This window comes from Tachypleus tridentatus, chromosome 5 (genome assembly GCF_004210375.1).
Source record: "Tachypleus tridentatus isolate NWPU-2018 chromosome 5, ASM421037v1, whole genome shotgun sequence".
In the NCBI taxonomy this organism is placed as follows: domain Eukaryota; kingdom Metazoa; phylum Arthropoda; class Merostomata; order Xiphosura; family Limulidae; genus Tachypleus; species Tachypleus tridentatus.
This window is the reverse complement of record NC_134829.1, coordinates 32,088,646-32,110,881: the sequence shown is the minus strand read 5'-3', so window position 1 is coordinate 32,110,881 and position 22,236 is coordinate 32,088,646. Positions and strand designations below refer to the sequence as shown.

Sequence of the window (22,236 nt, the reverse complement as noted above, 5' to 3'; positions counted from 1 at the left end):
ATTTTGACCATGTCTGATAGATTATAAGGAGGGGTATTTTCCTCCTCCTTTTGTCTCTTTACTTTCTAGGGTGGTTCCTTACCTCTTTTTCAGTGGATCCCATTCTGTACTGATTGTTGCCGAGATAGGTGTGCTATTATCAAATCAATTTCAATGTATATACTAATGGTTGCAACAAGTTTTGTAGTAAGAGGTGTTCTGTAAGTCAATCAGATGGTATTAATATTTTATGCTGGACTGCCACACATGGACTATTATGGATATAGCTAAAGGGGATCCTGCCTGTTCCTGCCAATCATCAGATTGAATAAACTGAGGTTGGTTTGCTTTCAAATGTTTCAGGAACTTATTTCATCTATTGCACTGTTTCTAGAACACTTTCTCAGGGTTTTCCAATGTTCACTACTCTTCCAGATTTTATTAGTGGAGCTAGGAACTCCTTACCACACCCAGCTTCCAGTTGCTGAGGGGGTTGATGGAGGCTTTTCCTTCAGTGTGATTTCCTCCACTCTTGGAGAAGAGGGCAGAGTTGGGAACCCTCCTTCCTAGGTCCCTGTATGTGTTTTTCAGGTGTTAATGGGGGCAGCACCAATTTATATGGGAAACTACTTATAATACTACTTGAGATTTTGTGCTTGGCTAGCTGGTTGAGGTGTGCATGACCCTTCTTTTGTTCAGTATTGGTTTAACATATTGTACAGGGAAGGAGACCTACTATCTTCTTGTGATTACAAATGCAGTGTTCCTTTCCTAAGTACTTAATTTGACACAGTGTTCCATGCCCTCTCCATAAGTCTGGGGCCAAATGGAACACTTTGTCTGTGCAGATGGAGAATGATGATGAATGTTTATAAGTCCAGAGTAGATGTGTTCTCTTCCTTTGATTGAGTAAGCCATACATGATGCAGTCATTCCAAGCCTGGGGTATCGACTTTCAGCCTTCATCAGGTGGAGGAGAAACTTTGTTTGCCTGGGAGTTGCTTACTTTCTCACTGTGATTCTGGTAGTTCAGAATTTGTCACTTTGTGGCTACAGGTTGGGATCCAATCTAAAGTATTTCTATATATAACACTGCAGTCCACTTGCCTTAGCCAGCAATATGGAATATCATGACCAGGACCCCTTTTTTCTATTCTGTGTTGAGGAATCTTGGCCATCTGGTTGAAGTTGACCTATAGTGATGATTATTCATATACTAATTCACCCTTGATGCAGGAACAACATTCAAGTTTAAGAGCTTATCTGCTCTGTATGTAGTGTGATTCAGTCACTTGGGTACCACTCTTATCTTGGTATACCCCTGATCTTTGCAAACACCTTGTGTATAGATAACACTCTTTTTGGCCCCTCCATCTTCTCAGTGTGGGATTGTAGCTGTAAGTGGCAGCAGAGGTAAATGTGTTTTGAAAGTTAATATTTTTTTCAAAATTGAAAATGTATTTCCAGTAATAATTACCTCTGTTGTTGATACTCTGCTGTCCTTCTTCCCCACTAAGGGTTAAAAACTAGGATGGTATCAGTCTTGAGAAAGTAATAAAATTACACAAATGAGGTTCATATATACAGTAGGTGGAAAGTATCTTGAGAAAATATCACTAAGGGCAATTGAAAGAGGTATAAAAGACTAGAGCAAGTGAAAAAAATTAGATCAGTGCTTAAATGGGCAATGTTGGAAAACGGGCAGTTGAGTGATAACTATAAGTGTCAGTGGAGGTAAGTGTTATTGGAAATACCCTTTCAGTTTAGAAAGATGTTAACTCTGAAGTTGTAAGTATATTCTTTTTTAAGGTAAGTTTAAAAATGTTTTTAAATTTATTTTTTGAACAAACTAATCAGAAGTGCCACAAAATTATTTCGTTTTACTTAGAAACACACAATATTAAAGTAAAATTTACAATCCAGTTTTAAACTTTGTTTGCCTGTGTGTTTGTACCTTATTAATCCGTAAACTTCTTTCACTGTTATTTGTTCTTTTTGTTACAGGAACAGAAGAATATATAACACAGGTCCCTTATCTACAACAAGTAGGCTGTTTCTCAAGTTCAATTTATTTGTTATTGATATTGGGATAAAATTCTGTTTAGCAGAGTGTATAATCATTTCGTAAAGTGTCTGCTCATATTTGTTTTAATTTTTTCATTATAGAACTTTTAGGAATCCTTATGCATTTTTATGACTTACAATGTATATGTAGATTTGGCAGTCAGTAATGAGAGACCTAATTTTCAGTTATAGCTTGTTCAGTAAATATTATCACATACCACAAAATTATTATTTAAACTCTTGTCAGAACTTGAAATATTTGATATTTAAAATTGTTTTTGAAGTATTCTTGTTCACCTTTCTTATATTTGCTTATAAGATATAAACTAAGAAAATACTTTCCCAACTTTAATATTCTTAAGATATTACACTTTTGAGGACCATCACTGTTAATTTATTTTTAAATTATATTTCCTCTATGATAGTTATCACTATACATGTTTTGGTTGAAGTTCTTTCATGTATCCAGAAAATGACTGCTTTAGGTTGATTTAATTCTAAGTGTCATGATAAAAAAACAAAAAATTAAAAAGAGCATTCATAAGTTAAGTCTTCAAGACATTTAACATACTACTATTATGGGTTAGAATAAACATTCAAAAAATTGAAGTAGTGTTGTTGATTAAGATTTTGGAAGAGTAATCATAAAAGTGTGAACTTCTGTAGATTATAGCTTTAATATCAATTTTTACTTAACCTTTTCGATGTGTGAAGTTAGTTGGTTTGATGTATCATTATCCATTACTGAAGGTACATTAGTTTTTGCTAGATCATTCTGATCAATCTGATTTTTTAAAACCTTTTTTTTCCCCATTTCTGTTGATTAAACAAATGTCACTGCATTACTAGATAGCATTACAAAAATATTTTACATTAATAATATTTTTAAGGTTTGTAAGTTTTTACAGTATTGATCCTAAGTGTAATATGTAAATGAAATAAATAAACTTTATAAACCTTAACATCGACAATATAATATTGCTCATGCCATAACAGTTCTTGTTCAAGTAGTTTGATGATGTATCTTAGCCACTGTTATTTTTGCATATCCCAGCCAAACTGATGAATCATTTTGTTGGACAAAGACCTTGTTGGCACTGGCATAAAAGATGTAGTGTGGTTCACATATTCTTACACATTTTTCTCTACTTTTACTCTTAAGTTGTTAGACTTCAAATTTTCTCATCATATTTCTCTATATTTTATGTAACATGACACTATTCTACATATCAATTGTTTTTCATATTTATTGGTAAACTGAAGAACATTAAACATATTTAGCGAAACAGCAAATTTCATGTACATTGTGTCTGTAAAGTTCCAACCAGTTTATAGTATCTGAAATATTTCTATGTTTAGATACTTAGTAAATTAATCAAACTATTTTTGTGTGCAAATTATAAACAGTCATTATATGCCTACTTATCACATTATCATAACTGTTAATATTTCTTGTAGACTATCACTGTCAATGAGAAACTGTATTATGAATAAGTTTCCTTCTCACTTAGTATTAAAATATTTATTAATAAAACATTGTTAGTGTTCTAGACACCATTACAGAATTACATAAAAGTTGAAATGTACTGATTTTTTTCCAAAATGTAATAAAACAATTTTTATCCAACTAAAAAAAAAGAGGAAAAATTACTAAAAGTAATTTCCCATATATTTTAAGTATTGTATACAATTGATCATAAATTTATATTAGCATGAAAAATATTGCAAGCTAAGTTCATAAAATAAAAATATAATAACTATGTATGTGACCAGATGTGTAAACTGTCTGGATTTTAACAAAACTAATTTTAAGAGACCAGTAATATATCTTTTGTTAACATAAAGATAAATATCTTTTCATTATGTTTACAGAATCAAAGGCTTCACCAGATTCCTTCTGGGGTAGCACAACATGTATCAAGTGGGGCTCCTCATGACATGAGTAAACCTGGTCCCCTGCAAGGGCAGGGTGGACCACCTGCACTCCAATACTTGTCAGGTGCAGGACCACACCAACCTCAAGCAGGCATGCCAGCTCCTATGACAGCAGATAATATAGGGCCACAATTCCAGCCAAGTGGTCTTCATCAGCACCATGGACATATTCATAGACAACAAGCAGGAATAGGGGTGAGCTGGCTTTAATGTTATTCTAGAATATGAATAAAATCAGGTTGTGCAAAGTGTAATCTTTATGCATGAAAATAGTTTGGCATTTTCTTTCTAGTGCAAAGTTGCTTAAACACTATAGATTTAAATTGGAATTGGGGTGTAATTTCACATTCATATAATTTTTGTTACACCTACACAGGCATTAGTAAATACTATTGAGCCTGTGAAGCTGGCTTTACATTTAAAAATTAAATGTGTACAGGGTAAAAAGCTAATTGATAAATTATATGTTATTCCATATATTTGAGTTACATTGAAGTGCGGTGAGCTTCGTGTGTTAAAATGGTTTATATCAGATTTGGATGCAAGTTTACACATATACTTTGATAGATGTGATAGATTTCTATGGTGTTTTGAATTTTTACAAGTGTAATATCTAATTTAACAACAAATAACTTATGTCAACCTGTATTTTAATCAAAGTTTATTGTCTGCCTAAATTACTTCTGAAATACTTATAAAGAAAGAAGTTATGTTTTGAAATTATGATTAATATAACATTATAAAATAAAAGTATTTAACTTTGATGTATGCATTTTTGAAAAGGGTTGATAGCATCACAGGTTTTAAGTATAAGGTGATATTTATTTAAAAACTACCTCAATATGTTGTGCCATTCAGTATTGACAGTGGCAGTAATGTAACTAATCTTTTGAATATTTATCTGTTTCTTTATTTATTTTTTGTGCAGCATATCCCACTGGTTAGTGTGCTGAACTGTGTAGCTAAGGTGCTGTGCTAAAAGCAGATTGAACTTTGTATAACCCCTAAGTGTGGATTCCTGTATGGAGTGAGGGGACCTCTCAGAGAAGGTTCTATTCTTTCAGTTTACCTTCTCTGGGATCCAAACATCCACTCATGTGTTTGTCATGCTTGGTGACCCATGAAGGGGAGGAGAGGATCCTTGGAGTTGAGGGATCCAACTCTGACACACAACTTTGGCCTTGAATTCCTGTAGGTGGGCAGTCTTGGGATGTCTCCCTAGGGTCAGTCGAATACCAGTGTTGGATGTTCTCAACGGGTGTTGTGAACATTGTATCTGATGTTGGTGTTTGGGTATAGTGCTCTTGAAATCCTGCTGTTGCTACAGAGTCCTTGTTTGGTACTGTAGTGCGTCCCTTCATAGGGCTTCATGACGGGTGGGGTCAGTGTGAACCGAAACATTCTTCCTTTATTATGGATCCTCCTGAATGAAAACTTAAATAAAATAGTGAAAAAACATTTCATAGGTAAATGACCACATCTTGAAGATTCTGAACAGCAATCTACAACATCTGTAATGCCTTTACTTCATTTTGTTATATTATGTTCTCTTTCAGACAAATCTTTTGGGCAAATGTCTCCCATTTTTTTCAGAATGGACTAGAAGGACTTGCTGATTCTACAAAGTCAGTCAAAAAGCTTTGTTCTGGTGACATAGTGGTGGAAACATCCACTCCCAAACACACTGAACTCCTCTTGCATTCAAAGGTGATTGAAGATATACCCATTGAGGTTAATCTCCATGCTACTTTGAATTCATCATGAGGAGTTATTGTTGAGAGGGATTTGAAGAACATCCCTGTGTCAGAGATTCTAGCTGGCTACCTCACCCAATGAGTTTCTGCAGTGAGGCATACCTCTACTTGCAAAGATGGAATTAGGTTGCTGACCAATGTCCTCGTTTTAACCATCCGTGTTTCCTTAGATTGTACCATCACTGTGTCCACTTGCCACCATCAAGGCAGGTTATCTTATTTGCAAGGTACGGCCATATATTCCAAACACTCTCAGATGTTTCCAATGTCAGTGGTTCGGTCACTCGAAGACATCATGTCATGGTTCCTTGATGTGTGCTCTTTGAGGTGGCAAGGACCATGATGCCTATGAGTGTGAAACAGACCCTCATTGTGTTAATTGTAACAGCTTTCACCCATCCTACTTTCATTCTTGCCCCAAGTGGTTGGAAGAAAAAAATGTGCAGCATTTGAAAACAATTCAGAACATTACTTACCCTTAAGCTTGAAAAATTATTGTGCACCACATCACCTCAGATGTATGCTGCTGCACTTTGTTCCATTACTACAGTAGAAGTGCAGATGGATCTCTTTGTGCCTCCGAAAGAATCATTCTCAAACCAAATGAAAAGTCTTTTTAGATCCTTGGTTAAGAAAGTTGATAAATCAACATCAATACCCATCTCTGTCCCTAACATTCATTCAGTGAAACCCCAAGATCCATTTCCTTTAGTTTTGGGTATGGGCATTTCCTTGGGTACATCTTCTTCTCCTGCCCTAAGATGCAAAACGATCATTTGTTCACGTTGTTAGTTGCTGGAATCCTCTTCCAGTGACAGAGACCTGCCCAATCGACTCAGGACAGGATCCATGGAGATTGGTATACTTCCCTTGTATAAAGAAAGTAAAGAAAAAAAAAACATGGTCAAAAACAAAAGGGACCTCCACCCACTTCGCTTACACGTAAATAAAAATGGCTTCTTTGATACAGTGGTACTGTCAAGGTTTATGTTCTAATCTAGATGACATCAAAGCACTAATTGCTTCTTACCATCCTGCATGTTTTTCCTTCCAGGAAACATTTCTGAAACCTGCTGATACAGTCACATTTCGGAAGTTTTCTTTGTACAAAAGTGACAGGTTGTGTGATGGACAAGTGCATGGAAGGGTGGCACTACTGGTTGATCAACATATGCCCACCCTATCTTTGCCACTGAACACATCCTTGGAGGCTGTAGCCATCTGTGTTTCCTTGGGTCGTACCATCACTGTTTGCTCTCTCTACTAGTTGACTGGAGAGACATATGATTAATCAAACCTTGATGCTCTCATTGAACAGTTGCCATCTCCATTTGTAATCCTGGGGGACTTTAATGGACATCATCTCCTCTGGGTAGGTGCTGATATTGTTGGAAGGGGTCACTTTGTAGAGTGTATGCTCTCGGATCACAATCTTTCTCTTTTCAATACTTGTTCTTACACTTATTTTCATGCACTTAGTCAGTTCTTTACTGCTATTTATATCTCAGTTTACTTCCCTTCACTATTCTCCTACTTTCATTGGAGGGTTGACAGTAACCCACAAGGCAATGATCATTTTTTAGAGGACTGGCTGTGGTCGATGCCACCCGACCTGCATGCCCCAGTGGAAGCTGGATCAAATCAACTGGCCCATTTTCACTGCTCTTACAGAACTTGATCCTGCCATTATCTGTAAGCCATTAGTAGATGACTGGGTGGCAGCAGCGACTGACTATATTATGTAGGCAGCTGTTCAATGTATTCCTAAAACCTCCACATGTTTTCCACGATATACTTGTCATGGTGGAATCTTGCCTGCCACATGGCATGAAAGGATCAAAAGCTAGGTATTGCACTCTCTCAAACTGCAAGCTTTCCAGCAGGCCCATGTACATGCTCTGAAAGTGAGTTGTCAAAGCCAGAAGGAATCTTGGATTATGTTCACAGTCAACATCTCTTCTACCACCAGTACCAAGTCATATGAGACAAGATTTGAAAGGTCAGTGGGCAGTATAATTCTGCCAACCTTTCGATCTTGCTCTCTGATGGCCAGTAAGTAGCTGATGCTTGGAGCATTGCCAGTAAACTTGGTGAAAGCTTTTGCCAGGTATCTAGCATTCTGCTTCATCCTCCACCTTCTTAGTCATCAAGACTCAAGCAGAATGATCACCTCTTTCCTTTCAAGCAGGTGATCTCTATGACTATAATTGCCCCTTTACACTGGTGGAACCCAAAGTGGCCTTTCATCAGTTTGGCAGTACGTCAGTCAGACCTGATTATATACACTACAAGATGCTGTGCCATCTATCTATGCTTCACTTGCTATTTTTCTAATTGTTTTTAACAAGATCTTATATGAGACCTCCACTTATATGGGTTATGTGGTCATTTGTCCATTTTTATTAAACATTTTTTAATAGACAAGCGATTCCAAGTTTGTGTGGGTTTGACACTTTCCTGTTTTTTTCTACAGGAACTTAGTCCCTCAGGGCTGTGTTTTGAGTGTCACACTTTTCAGTATAAAGATTAATGCCATCACTAAACAACTCCTTCCTACTGTTGCAAATGGGCTCTATGTTGATGACTTTCACATCTCACGTCAGTCATCAAACATGAGGTATATATTGAGTGGGAGCTACAGACTGCCCTCAATCATTTACTGAAGTGGACCACAGCAAAAGGTATTAACTTTTCTCACAGTATAACTGTTTGCATGCACTTTTGTTGCCAGTAGGGTATTCACCCGAATCCTGAACTCTGTGTCTATGAAGTTGTGCTACCCGTGGTCCCTGAGACAAAGTTTTTGGGGTTTATCTTTGACCATAAGCTGATCTTTATACCACACATTAAGCAGTTACGAGTCAAATATACAAAAGCACTGAACATCCTCTGTGTCCTCTCCTCCACCACTTGGGGAGTAGATCAATGTTCTGTGCTAAAGATATATCGTGTTTTTATTTGGTCAATACTAGACTATGAGTCACTGACCTGTGGCTTTGCCAGGACCTCAGCCTTAAAGATGATGGACCCAATTTATCATCAGAGACTTTGGCTCTGTTCCTGGGCTTTCTACACTTCCCCAGTCCAAAGCTTGTACACAGAGACTCATGAACCTCCTCTACATCTCCGCAGTTTGCAACTGTCTTTACTCTATGCCTCGAAACTTTGATCCTTACCACAGCATCCCACTTGGGGTTGTGTTTTCCTTCCTCAGTGAGCCTTGCTTTTTCAGAACAGACAATTTGCCATTATTCCTTTTGGCCTTTGTATCCAGGTGCAGTTAGATGACTAACAATGGAACTACGCTGAGATGACTAACAATGGAACTACACTGAGATGACTAACAATGGAACTACACTGAAATGACTAACAATGGAACTACACTTAGGTGACTAACAATGGAACTACGCTGAGACTACACGCAAATGACTAATAGTGGAACTACACTGAGACTACACGTAGATGTCCTTGGATAATATTGCTGTATCCACTGGTCATCCCATCCCACCATGGCTTATTACAATCCCCAAATGTGACCATTCTTTAAGTCATCTGAGAAAAGCAGATACTCTTGATTGGAAATACCATCTTTTATTCACTGAACATCTTTTGAACCATCCATCAATTCCCATTTATATGGATGGTTCAAAATCAGGTGACTCTGTGGGCTCTGTCATTGTTTGTTGTACTTCAGTGGTTGTGCACAGAAACTGTATGCTATTTCTCTTGCTCTGGATCACATAGAAGCTAAGCAGTACTTGAATTGTACAATTTATACTGACTTGCTTAGTCCTCTACTGACTCTAGAATCATTTCATGTTAGTTCTCACCCTGATCTCGCTGATATTCAAAATCAACTGGCCCATTTCTCTTTAACATCTACTTCTCTCCAGTTCTTCTGGATTCCGGGCCACATTGGTATTTGTAGGAATGAGCTTGCAGACATTGCAGCTAAACCTGTCTGCTAAGGCACCATCACTACTGTGCTTGTTTCATACATGGACTATGGTCCTGTATTCAAGGCCTGGCTCCATGCCAGATGGTAGTCGACTTGGACTGTGAGCAATGTAAAAACAAGCTTTTTCAGATAAAACCCTCTATTGGACTTTGGCCATGTTGTTTCTGTGAGAATTGGAAAGAGGAAGTTCTAACTAGACTATGCATTGGTCACATTTTTTTAACCCATCATTTTCTTTATCTGGGATTGATGCACCAACGGGTTGTTTGTGTGACACTCAGGTCACAACAAGCTAAATTTTATTATCTTGCCATCATTACAACTCTCAACGACGGCATCATTTTAGGATTGCTTTATCCCAAGATTTATCCATAACGTTGGACAGTGCCTTTGGCGATGGTGACATTATCCATCTTACAAATGTTTTTAGTTTGTTTAAAGGCCATTGATCTTTTTAATGCTATTTAAGTTTTTAATTGATAAATTAGATCTTTTTTTTAATATGATTTCTCTTTGTGAATTAAAGTACAACTAGTTCGATATGAAATTAGAAAATGGCTGTAACATCAAATAACTTGAAACCAGGACTGGAAAGTTCAACTTCAGGTGACTAATGCTGATTTTTGAACTTGCCCCTTAGTTATCCTGGTGAGTTATGATAATTAAAATTATGCTACAGAAAATCCTTTAAAACTTGTATTACTGTACTTTCTCTCTTACTGCTGTAAACTAAATATAAAAATTGGATTTAATGCTATTTCAGTTTTTAATTCAAAAATTAACTTTGTTTTGTTTTTCCTTGTTTCCTTTTAACAAATTTTAATGATTTTACTTTAATTTAAACTTTTTGCCTGATGTTTGGCACAGATAGTCTGGCTGCTTTGCACCATAAAACACCAAACCAACCAACTTCGTATTTTGGGGCCATGTGTATGTTATAAACGTGATGGTCAAATTCCATTATTTTGTTCGATAAGAGCAGTACTAGAGTTGGCTTCCCTCTTTTAATCTATCACTTCAGAATTAAGTACTGCTGGCACAGATTGTCCTCATACAGTTTTTTGCATAAATTCCAAGAAAACAAAACAAATGCTTTTTTTGCAAACTTCTTGAATTATCTGTGAGGAAAGTCTTTATTAAACCTCTGTGCACAGCTGGGTCAAAATGCCAGCTATGAAATTTTGCATAGTTACATCAAAATTTAATTAACCAACTTTGTTATTAATGTAGGCCAATAAATTTGATATAAAAACATAATTTATGATTCTAATTTTAACACTATACAAGTTTTAATTTTGATACAATGTCTTACCTCCTCTAACAAAAACTTTTTGAATTTGTACTCTGTTGATGCAACTTTTCAGTCATCATTAACCTTGTTACTCCCACTTATTACTGCAGTTGTCCACCAATAGGAGTGCAGTGGTATCCCTACTGTAACTAAGGGCCTCTCTTATTTATTTATCACTTCAAACTACCATTTCTACTGCTTGCAACGATGACTGCTCTTAATGTGGCAGTGGAATTCCTGACTATGTCTAATGGGTTGAAACCACAGTTCTTGGACCATGAAGTGATGGCTCTGGTTCATTCGGAGCTGACCATTTTGATGCTGCAATGATAACACACTGATAATTATCCTCACAAAGTTTCATGGATGTTTTAGTTTTGTATTTGGACACCCTTTTACCATTTCTCCTGAATATGCCTCTTAGCCATGTGTTGTTTCAAGGGACTTGCACAGACTATTTTCTCTTTTGGTGGATTTGTTATTCAAGTATGTTATGCTCTGTATTTATTTCCTATTTCATGTGCTCCACTTCTGTCTTTCTCCAATGTTTCAGTGTTGCCTTCTCCATTGTCTGGTCAACATTCTCTGAGGGTATATGACCTTTCATGGTTCATTGGTCCATTTGTTGCTTCTGTGACATCCTTATCTCTTTCATAACCTATTCCCATCACCCATCTGGGTTGACTTTGCTATTTCATTTGCCTGGCATTTTTATCTCTTTCTTCCCACGAGACTCACTTTTTTAATGTCCTCATCAGATTCTGCACCTTACCCTGTCCCTACTTGCATATTGGGAGGGATATCACTAGTGCTGTAATTATTTTTCTGTGGTTGTAAGTACTCCCTTTATATTTCTTTGTGGGGGCCTTTATTGCATATTTGAATCCAACTCTATGGTGAGTGTTACCTGACCAGGTGTACTTAATCTTCAATACGCATTGTACAGCCTGTGAATGTAATAGATGTCTGTGGTGTAAGACTCTTCCTCCATGTGCTTGATGTACCATTCCATATGCTATCAGGTGTTGGTTGATTGACTCCATCCAGTATACCCTCTATGCATTGATATAACATGTTGGAAAAGAGAAAAAATAATGCATCATTTCACACCCAACGTTGAGATGGGGTATTCCATTGGACTGCTTGTAGGCATATGTTGTAGTTTTTGCTTCATAAATATGTTCTTCCTGAAAGGTGAATTAATGTGAATAAAGCAGACAGATTGTTGCTCATCTCTGATGAACCATGGTGTTTCATGTTCATCCCACTGCAGACTTGATGAACCATTCTAGACACCACAAAGTATTCGACAATGTACTTCATTAACATGACCACTCTGTTTTCATTATTTGTATCATGGTCACTTACTGTACTGTCTGCAGTGCTTTAGGCCTCCAGAATCTCCAATATGTTATTTTCCTCCTTTTTGCTAGTGATGTATGAGAGTCCTTGCTACTTACTAGTTCCTAGCTGCTGGGATGGCAGACCATGAAGGACTATCTCCTTAATGTGCACAATACCACTCAGTTTGAGAGTAAGGTGGTGGCCTTCTGCAGGTTTCAGTGGGATGATGTTCTTTCTGCTTTAGCCTTGATGTAGCATTCTGTACATAGGTATTCAGTAACCATTTATAACCACTTGGTAGATATTGTTCAGGAAGCCCAGTACAATATTATGCCTGTAGCTGCTTTCAAAGTATATCTGTCTGTTCATTCTACTGTTCTAATGTTTTAATCTTTATTGAATTGCAGGTGAAATTATTCATATTTCAGTTGAAAGCTAACAAAAAAATGTTGATAGCAGAAACATGGAAGGTTGGTAGCTGCTTAATTAATGATGCTGAGTATAATACTTTAATGATACATACTGAAGGGAGTAGACCTTAATACTAGCTGGTGTGGAGATTCAAGGTTGTTGTATTTCACTAAAAAAATTGTCAATTAATAAAAAAACTTGTCTCAAAGAGGTACATCGAAATCCACCATCTTGAAAGTTTCCAAATGGAATTGACTTTTAAATTCAACAAACTGTACTGTAAGAATACCCTTTGACCTCTGAGGGACATGTCAAATGAGAATTAATTTCTGATAAATACTTTTACAATTTTAAATCTTTTACCTTTATTATTTAAAAAAAAAGTAGTGTTAATTAATATTGTGTTTTAAGTTACTTTTGTAGCATATTTTACAACCTGGAAGGGAATCACTTTGTTGTTTCTTTTAATGATTGCAGTTAATAGTATGTTACAGATATTGACACAGTCATTCCTGAAGTGTATTTCATCATTATTTTTATGGGAATACACAAATTGTAACATCAGGATGGAGAAAATTGATTTATAATGCAGACTAAATTTGCATTCATATTGCTTTTTAATCCTATTAATTACCATATAGTTCTATTAAAATTAAGATCTTTTTGTCTGAATTTTTCTTTTAATTGACATTACAACATCCATACTTTTTCCTGTGATTTTATGGTTGGAAATATTCCATTCTTTTTTAAAAAATTACCAAATGGCAAGTTCTCTTGGATGTTGTATCATCTATTTCAAAATTATGTACTATCTGACAAGAAATGCCTGATGTAGGGGAAAATCTGGAGCAAAGTAATATGATGTTGCAAATGTTGATACAGTTAACTGAGGGATAAACTTATGTAATTGGGTCCCCTCAGGTCACAGAATAGACCACCACAGTTTATTCTGGTTTTTTCTTACTTGGTACATGTTGTTCAAAGGAAAGTGCAATGAATTATAAATAGAGCACAGCATATCCTCATAATGTTGTTATGTGTGTTGTAGTAGTATTGGATTATTCATAAATAACAAAAGTACTTGACAGACAAACAGTAAAACAATAAAACATTTTTTTTGTAGTTCTTATTTTATCAGACAAAAATATTTAATTTTGAAGTTTAAATGTATTCTCAAGACTGCTGGTATTGGTATGTATTTTAATTAATGTTTTAATACCCATGCCACCCATCCTAAGAATATATTTTTACTTCAAGTGGGTTTCTCGTCATCATGAATTTTGAAGTTTACTAAGATGTATGTTTTCATGTTAAGGCATCTACTAATTTTTAATTTTTATGAAAATTTATTTTTAAAAAGTGTTTGGTGTTTGATAGAGATGTTTTATATTTAACATTTAAAATTGAAGTAATGCTTTGTAATTGTTTAACTTTAAAATACAGGTTTGATTCTGTAGTAGTATTGAATTAATAGACAGTAACTACCATTTTATTTGTTGTGTGCATGATTTTTAAGTTCTTGTTTCATGGTTTGTAGCCAACAGATCATGTTTTATTCAGGTAAAATTAACTTTGTGCAAAAGGTTTAAGTATTTCTAGTAATTTTTAATACCATACTGTTTTATAAAACAGTTACTCAATGATAGTACAAGATAAAAAGGGGTTTTGTGGTAAATATAAAGTATCTTGCCTCGTAAAATTGCTAAAAAGACATATAAACAATGGAGAATATAAAGAAAAGACAATAATTATATTCACTGTATTAATATCAAAACAATTTTTATTCCAGCAATTTTATCAAATACCTCAACATATATCAAACATGCCAAGGTCTACCATTAACCAGATGAATGCTACACCATTGACTGCTGACAGTTCAGCATCACAGTTTCCACATCAGCTTAGTCTTGTATATCAACAGGGTCATTCATTTCCTGGACAAATCCCACCACAGACATCAATGCTTTTTCAAGGAGGTGTACATACACCTGTACGTTCATTTTAGTTTTTTGAAGAAGTGTTTTAGTTAAATATTTCCTGTTACTGACTTTTAAAGTGATTTAAGCTGAATACAACAAGGAAATGATACATATATTAATTTTAAGTTTAATAAACTTTTCACATGTGTTAAAGGTCTTGTAGATGTGTAGATTATATGTAGCATTGTAATCACACTAGTAATAGAAAGTCATTAAAACAACTCTTGCAGAAAAATTAAAAAAATCCTTTTTTCATATGATTGCATTTAAAGTTCTGCTCATTTTTGCTGGAGTACAAATGTTTATTTTTTTTTATCCATTGAATATGAATGCTTTGCTACATCCATGCTTTTTATCTGTAATCTTTTTTTTTCAAGCATTGTAGTGTTAGTTAGGTGGCAAAATTGAATTTATATTCCCTCTAATTTTTTGTGTAGTTTTGGTTATAAAAATGATCAATTTATGAATATTGAGATGTACATTTTCAGAATTGAGATGATTTTTGGAATGTATCAAAACTTACAGTTTTTATGATTTAAGATTTTTATGAGAACAACATAGAATAAATAAAAAAATTATTAAAGGGAGGTTTATACTCCCATTAGTATTGAAATAAAGTCTTTGTAATGTGCATCAATGTTGAAATTGGAAGATTGATAAACATTTGTCTTTGATTTGAAATGTTATTTTTTTTACCACAGCAACAAAAGTTGTAAACTGAGACTGGATGTGGGAAGGGCAAAGATAAATTAAATGAAAAAATTGAGATATTGAGGAAAGTTTAGCATTGGAAATCAGTATAAAAGTAGTTATAAGAGTAGGCTTAATATGCAACAACCCTCCACCAATAGGAGTGTGACACACTTCTAGAGCATCAGTTCTCGATTTGGTACTTGTATGTGATAACATTTTTTTGTTTGCTTTTTTGGCTCAGGAACTTTTCAGATAAAGCAGTTTTTATAGTGAAAGTATTTACAGGGACATAACATGTTTTGGGAATATATATTGTTGGATTTTTGTTTTGTAACATTTTCCATGAATGCAGATTATGTGACATTTCATTTCCACTATCATTTTGCAACTGTTAGTAATTTGCACTCTGTCTAGTATGGAACGGTTAGGTACTATTCAAGCTACACTTACAACTGGAGTGGCAACAAGTTTCTCTTTGTCTGCTGAGGAAGTGATAGCTTTTGTGAGGCAGGTTGTAGTGTCTTTCATACAGCCTGGACCTTCTTTTGAACCTGATATGCTTATGCCAATGTTCCTTGTTCATGATGGAAGGGACTTTGCCAGGTTTTTCTTACCTTTACCTTATTTTATACCCATGTTGTCTTAAGTCTACCTCATCTATATTCATTCTATTGAGATAGGATTTCTCAGACATGTTTTTCCCTCCTTCACTTTGTCTTTCATTCAGTACTTCTTACTTTTATGTTTTCCATTTCTTCAGATATGCAAGTCCATATTCAATCACTTTTACCACAACTTTGGTGCATGCATACCTTGTCTTCCTTCCTTGCTGTATTACCTTTCTTTGGCTCCTAAACTTTGGATCTTTTTCCAGTTTTGTGAGTCAGATCTTTAATGCTCTGGATTGATTCCTGTCACCCTGTGTGTCTTTCCTTACAGGAAACATTTCTGAAACCTGCTGATACAGTCAACTTTCCACAGTTTTCTTTATAACGAAATGACAACTTGTGTGATGGACTAGTGCATGGAGGGATATACTGCTGATTGACCATATCTTTATCATTCAGTACACTCTTGAGGCCATTATCATTTGTGTTTTTTGGGTTGTACCATCACCATTTATTTTCTTTACTTGTCTCCAGGAGAAACTTTTGATCATAAGACTTTGATGCTCTATTTGAACAGTTTCCTTAATGGACACAATACCCTCTGGGATGGTGCTGATATTTATGAAAGGGATTGTTCTGTGGAGCATGTGCTCTTGAATCACAACCTTTTTCTCTTTAGTAGTGGTTCTTATACTTGTATTTATGCATGTAGTCTGTCTTTTACTGCCATTGATTTTTTCTATTTGCTTTCCTTCACTTTTCTCTCACTTTTTGGAGGATTGACAGTAACCCATGAGGCACTGCTAATTTTCCTTTCATTTTGAGGGATAATGGCCATTGTTGATAATACCTGACCCTCATGCCTCAGTGAAAGTTGGACCAAACTAACTGGTCCTCTTTCTCTCAAAACTTGATCCTGCTATTGTTTGTCTGTTATCAATAGATGACTGTGTGGTAACAGTGACTAACTGTATCATTCAGGCAGCTGATCAATCTGTTCCTCACACTGACATACTTTCCATTATATCCTTGTCTATGGTGGAGTCCTGCCTGTCAGGAGGCATGAAAGGCTCAAAAATAGGTCTTGGATACCTTTCACAGGTATCCCACTCTTTTGAACCATAGTACTTTCCAGTGGTCCCATGCTTGTGCAGAGCAGGTTAGATGGCAGAGCTGATAGGAATCTTGTATTAAGTTCACATCTAGCATCTCTTCTCCCACCAGTTTCAAAATCATGTGCGACAAAATTCAGAATGTCAGTAGGAAGTGTACTTCTCATCCCATTTCCATCTTGCTTTCCAATGGCCAGGAGTTTGCCAATGTACAGATCATCACTGATACTCTTGATGAGAGCTGACATTGTGCATCTAATACTTCTGTTTCTTCTGCCTTTTTGCTTGACTAGCTGTTTCTGTAAGAACTAAGAGAGGATAGTTAATGCTCATCTTGGTTTTTCAATTCAAACAACCTCTTGTTGCCCACTTAGTGTGGGTTCCGTCAACAGTGCTTCATCATGGACCACATGAATTAACTAGAAGCATTAATCAGGAAGTTTTCTCAAGAAGGAACATCTTGTGTCTATCTTCTTTGACCTTGAAAAGGCTTATAATACCATTTTGCAGAACCTTCACTGCTATGAGTTACATGGCTATTTACCAGAACTTTCTACTGGACAGGTGATTCCAAGTATGTGGGGGTTCAGCACTTTCCAATTCTTTTTCACAGGAGGTTGGAGAACCTCAGGGCTGTGTCTTGAGTGTCATACTTTTCAACATCAGAATTAATGTTATCACTACACAACTTACTCCTACTGTTGCAAATGGGCTTGATGTCAATGACTTCCACATCTCATGCCAGTTATTGAACATGAGGTTTATTGAGTAGCAGCTTCAGACAGCCATCAGTTGCTTGTTGAAGTAGATCACAGCAAATGGTTTTATCTTTTCTTTCTCCAAAAATTATTTGCATGTACTTTTGCTGCCAAAGGGGCATGCACCCTGATCCCAAGCTCTGTCTCAGTGATTTTGTTCTTCCCATAGCCTTTGAGGCAGAGTTTTTGAGGCTTATCTTTGCCCTTAAGCTGAATGTCATTTCTCATATTAAGCAGCTATGTGTCAAGTGTATGAGGGCTTTGAACATCTACTGTGTCCTCTCTTCCACCTCTTGGGAAACAGGTTGATGTTCTGTGCTCATGATCTATTGTGCCTTCATTTGCTCCAAACCTATGAGCTTTTGGTATATGGTTCTGCCAGGACCTCAGCCTTGAGTGGATTGATGCTCTATGCTTATGATCTATCGTGCCTTCATATGCTCCAAATCTGTGGGTCTTTGGTATATGGTTCTGCCAGGACCTCAGCCTTGAGAATACTGCACGTTATTCACCATCTGCACAGGGGCTTTCCTCACTTATCCAGTTCAGAGTTTGTACACAGTTCTTTGAACTCACTTTTCACCTCCATCATTTGTAACGTTTTCTGCACTATGCCATTAAACTTTGATCCTTACCAGAGCATCCCATATGGGGTTGTGTCCTCCTCCTTCAGTGGGCTCTTTTGGATCAGACAGTCTGCCATTCTTCCTTTTGGCTTTTCTATCCAGGCAAAGCTAGCTGAGTTAGGTGTGCCATTGCATGACATTGCTGTCTCCTCTTGTCAACCCATCCCACCATGGCTTATTACTGTCTCCATCTATGACCTTTCTTTGAGTTATCTGAGGAAGGTGAATATTCCCAATTGGAAGTACTGCCTTCTCTTTGTTGAACATCTTTCGATTTATTCTTCTATTCCATTTATACAGGTGGTTCAAAATCATGTTGCTCACAAGATCCTCTTTATAGTTTCAGTGTTCACTGCCTAGTTGTCTTGCCTTGGTTCATGTTGAAGTTACGCAGTATTCCAGTATTACTATTTACATCGACTCTCTTAGCTCTCTAGTGGGCCTGGAAAGGCCTAGCAGTAGTTCTCACTTTGTTCTCATCAATATCATGAAATGACTGGCCCTTTTTATTTTTATCTTCTGATTCTGTCCAATTTTCTGGATACATGACCCATGTCAGCATCTGCAGAAATGAACTTGGGTATGTCTTAGCTAAGTCTGTCTGCTCTGGTGCCATCACAGCTGTACCTATCTGTATGTGTACCATGGTCCTGTATTGAGGGCTTGGCTTAGCACCAGTTGGCAGTTGACTTGGAAGTTGTCCTAGCTAGGCTATGCATTGGTCACAGTTTAACTCATAATTTTCTTTTATCTGGGACTGATCCACCAGTGTGTTGCTTTTGTGACACTGAAATCACATGTTTTTACTATTGTGCTGTCATTGTAACTGTGAGCAATGGCACCATTTTCAACGTCTTTTGTTTTAATGGGCTTACCTCTGACATGGGACAGTGTCACCATTACCAGCTTACCTCTGACATGGGACAGTGTCACCATTACAAGCTCACCTCTGACATGGGACAGTGTCTCCATTACCAATGACACTCTTTAATTCTATTTAGATCCTTTATCTGAGTTTTGGACATTGTTTTGTTTTTGCTGTATTATTCATTTCTTTACCTTTTATAATAATTTTACTTTTCCCTTTTTTACTGGTTGTTGGCACTCAGCCGCTTTGTGCCTTAAATACCAAACAACCAACCAATCCAGTAAACAGCAACAAAATAAATAATGTAGTGTTAAAATTTGCAGTTATTTTAGTAAGGAATCAAAATCAGAATGTGACAAATTTCTTTTTGTGTTATACTGTATAGGGGTGTAAACAAATCTTATAACAATATGCTCTGTGATCACTTATGTAGAAATAGACTTGATTGGAGCATTGTCGTCATAAGGCTTAGAGAAAATGTATTTAGAGTAACTGAGCTGAATGTTGTAAAAAGGACTCTTTTTTTTTTTTTTTTTTCTTTCAAAAATGTCTAGAGAACATGATATTTATTGATCAGTGACATTTTTTCTCATTATTTGTTTGAGGAAGTTTCATAATGAACCTATCTACAAAACATAAATCTGACAGAAATTATATGAGGCAAAAAATGAACATTTGTGTATTAAGATCTTTTAGAGGATAGTTTTTATTATTGTATCATTATTATTCTTCATAATAAATCTTAGTGGATAATTTTTGTGTATGTTGTTTATCAAGATATTTGTACAAATTTCTTATTTTTGTCTTTCCTGGACAAAATATTTGAAACTTTTTTTTAATACAATAATGTGTGTTCCAGTTTATTAATGGGACCTATACTGGTAATAGTTTCTTAAAATATCAATCTTTGACAGTGCTGTCCAGCTATTTAATGTAATTTGAAACTGTTAGTGGTCTGCATATTCCCATGAAATATAGTAGAACATAACTGTTATGTTTGGAAACTTGTCTGTCACATGATATGTCATTGTTAAGTAATAGTCTTCCTTGTTCAGAGAAGTACTTTAACTTCTACAAATTGAAGATTTAACTGAAATACCTAATTCTGAATTTGTTAGTATGTAGGAGAAACATTCTCTCTTTTAATAGTTGGATGCTAAAGTGCAATGTTATAATCCTACTTGCTGCTGTAACTTTTCCTAAGAATGTTGCCATAAATAAACAAATATTTTTTGGTTTAATGTCCAATGACGAATAAACATGTGATGACAATAATAAGTGGAGTTGCAATTTTGCCTATTTAAAATAATATGTTGAACATTTTTGTTTTAGAATAATATGTTCAAATAAATGACATGCAGCACATGTTGAGATTATTACTCCTTTATACACATGAGAGAAACCTAAGTTATCTATGTACTTGTTTGATCACTTAAGAGTAGTGGTGTGTGCATTCTGTCCACCACTGTGTGATTCCTAATTTTGATATGATTGTCTTCATATAAACTTGTTAACTAAGTCTCACAACCTAAATTTATGTAAGTTGTGTTAAAATGTGCCTGTTGGTAATCTCATTGGTCACTGTTATTTATACATCATCATTGAAACAACACAGTGCTGTCATGAGGATATTTAAAAATATTTTCAGACAACTTTTTAAGTTATTTAACTTTATTACCATGAATAACAACTCAGAAGAGAAACAACAACCAGTTATGACCATAGATCTACATCAGGTGTTAACTGAATATATCTTTCATTGTGAGGGCTGAGCATGGCCCGGTGCTGTACTTTGGATCTTATGTTTTGTGATTCACACCTTGTTATAGCAAGAAAGGAAAAAACAAACAAATCCTGTCCTTCCTTTTGGGTAGGAGGTGCATTATAAGGGTGACTGTCATATTCTGTTGTTATAGTAAACCATCAGTTGGCAGTGGGTGGCATTTACTAGCTTCTCTTTTTCAATCTATCACTTTGAAATTAGGGATGGCTATCTTAGCTATCAAGTAGTGTTTGTGTGAAATTCAATGAAAGAGACAAACGTCTGTCAATGTTGGAAAGGAAGTTATTTTTCAAAAGATGCTCAGCAACAGACAAGATTTGACAAACAGTACTGATGTTTGTAGAAAAATTAGAGATATCAATGCTTTTTAAATGGTGTAATTATTTCAAACACCTTATTATCACATAAAAAGTATATTTTAATTTTCAAACCTTCTAGAAATTAAACTTTGATGTTTGACAAATGATTTCGACTTTTCGTTTCATAATAGAGTAAATAAAGTGGATTTAGCAGTAATTTATGGTTCAGGAAGAAATGTTTAGTCAGAGCTTCAGTAGAATTGGTCAGAGACATTCAGTGCAAACTTAAAAAGACTAAAGAACAAATAACAGAGCTGGGTATTTTCTTATAACTTGTTCTTTTTGTTCACAAAAGTTTTTGTGTGTAAAATTATAGCTGTTTAAAAACTACAGATGTTTTATTGGGTGAGAAGATAAGCTTATTTAGTGATAGTGATTACAGTAGGTAATGGTAAATATTTTGATGACTCAAGTCCATTCTTTCAGTTGATAAGTAGTAATTTTACAGACTTACATTGCAAAAATACTCAAATCTTTATTTATTGAATATCATTTTTATATTTATGTATTGAAAAACTTGGAAAAATAATTTGGCACTGATCACTTAGTTATTTCTAATTAAAATCAAGAATTGTTTTAAATAAATATTACTATCTGATAGTAAATTGTTTTCAGTGTTTGATTATCAATTATTAGTTACTCAAGATTTGTGTGTGGATCATTAAGTAGTTTAAAATGAAATGTTCACATTATCTTTCAAGAAAACTTAAGCAA

The 22,236-nt window shown here is 35.4% G+C and overlaps 1 protein-coding gene across 8 annotated transcripts in view; it reads left to right on the top strand.

Annotated features, from left to right (window-relative positions):
- Positions 1-22,236, top strand: part of LOC143250855 (eukaryotic translation initiation factor 4 gamma 3-like) — a 153,876-nt gene that overhangs the window by 16,392 nt on the left and 115,248 nt on the right. For 5 of the 8 annotated variants that reach the window (XM_076501966.1, XM_076501960.1, XM_076501963.1 and 2 more), the window contains 3 exons: positions 1,984-2,024; positions 3,916-4,173; positions 14,526-14,726. In XM_076501966.1, the coding sequence (XP_076358081.1) occupies positions 3,982-4,173; positions 14,526-14,726 (393 nt within the window). In that variant the 5' untranslated portion in view covers positions 1,984-2,024; positions 3,916-3,981. The remainder of the gene's footprint in view (positions 1-1,983; positions 2,025-3,915; positions 4,174-14,525; positions 14,727-22,236) is intronic. The other 3 variants (XM_076501961.1, XM_076501962.1, XM_076501959.1) reach the window with 1 other exon arrangement.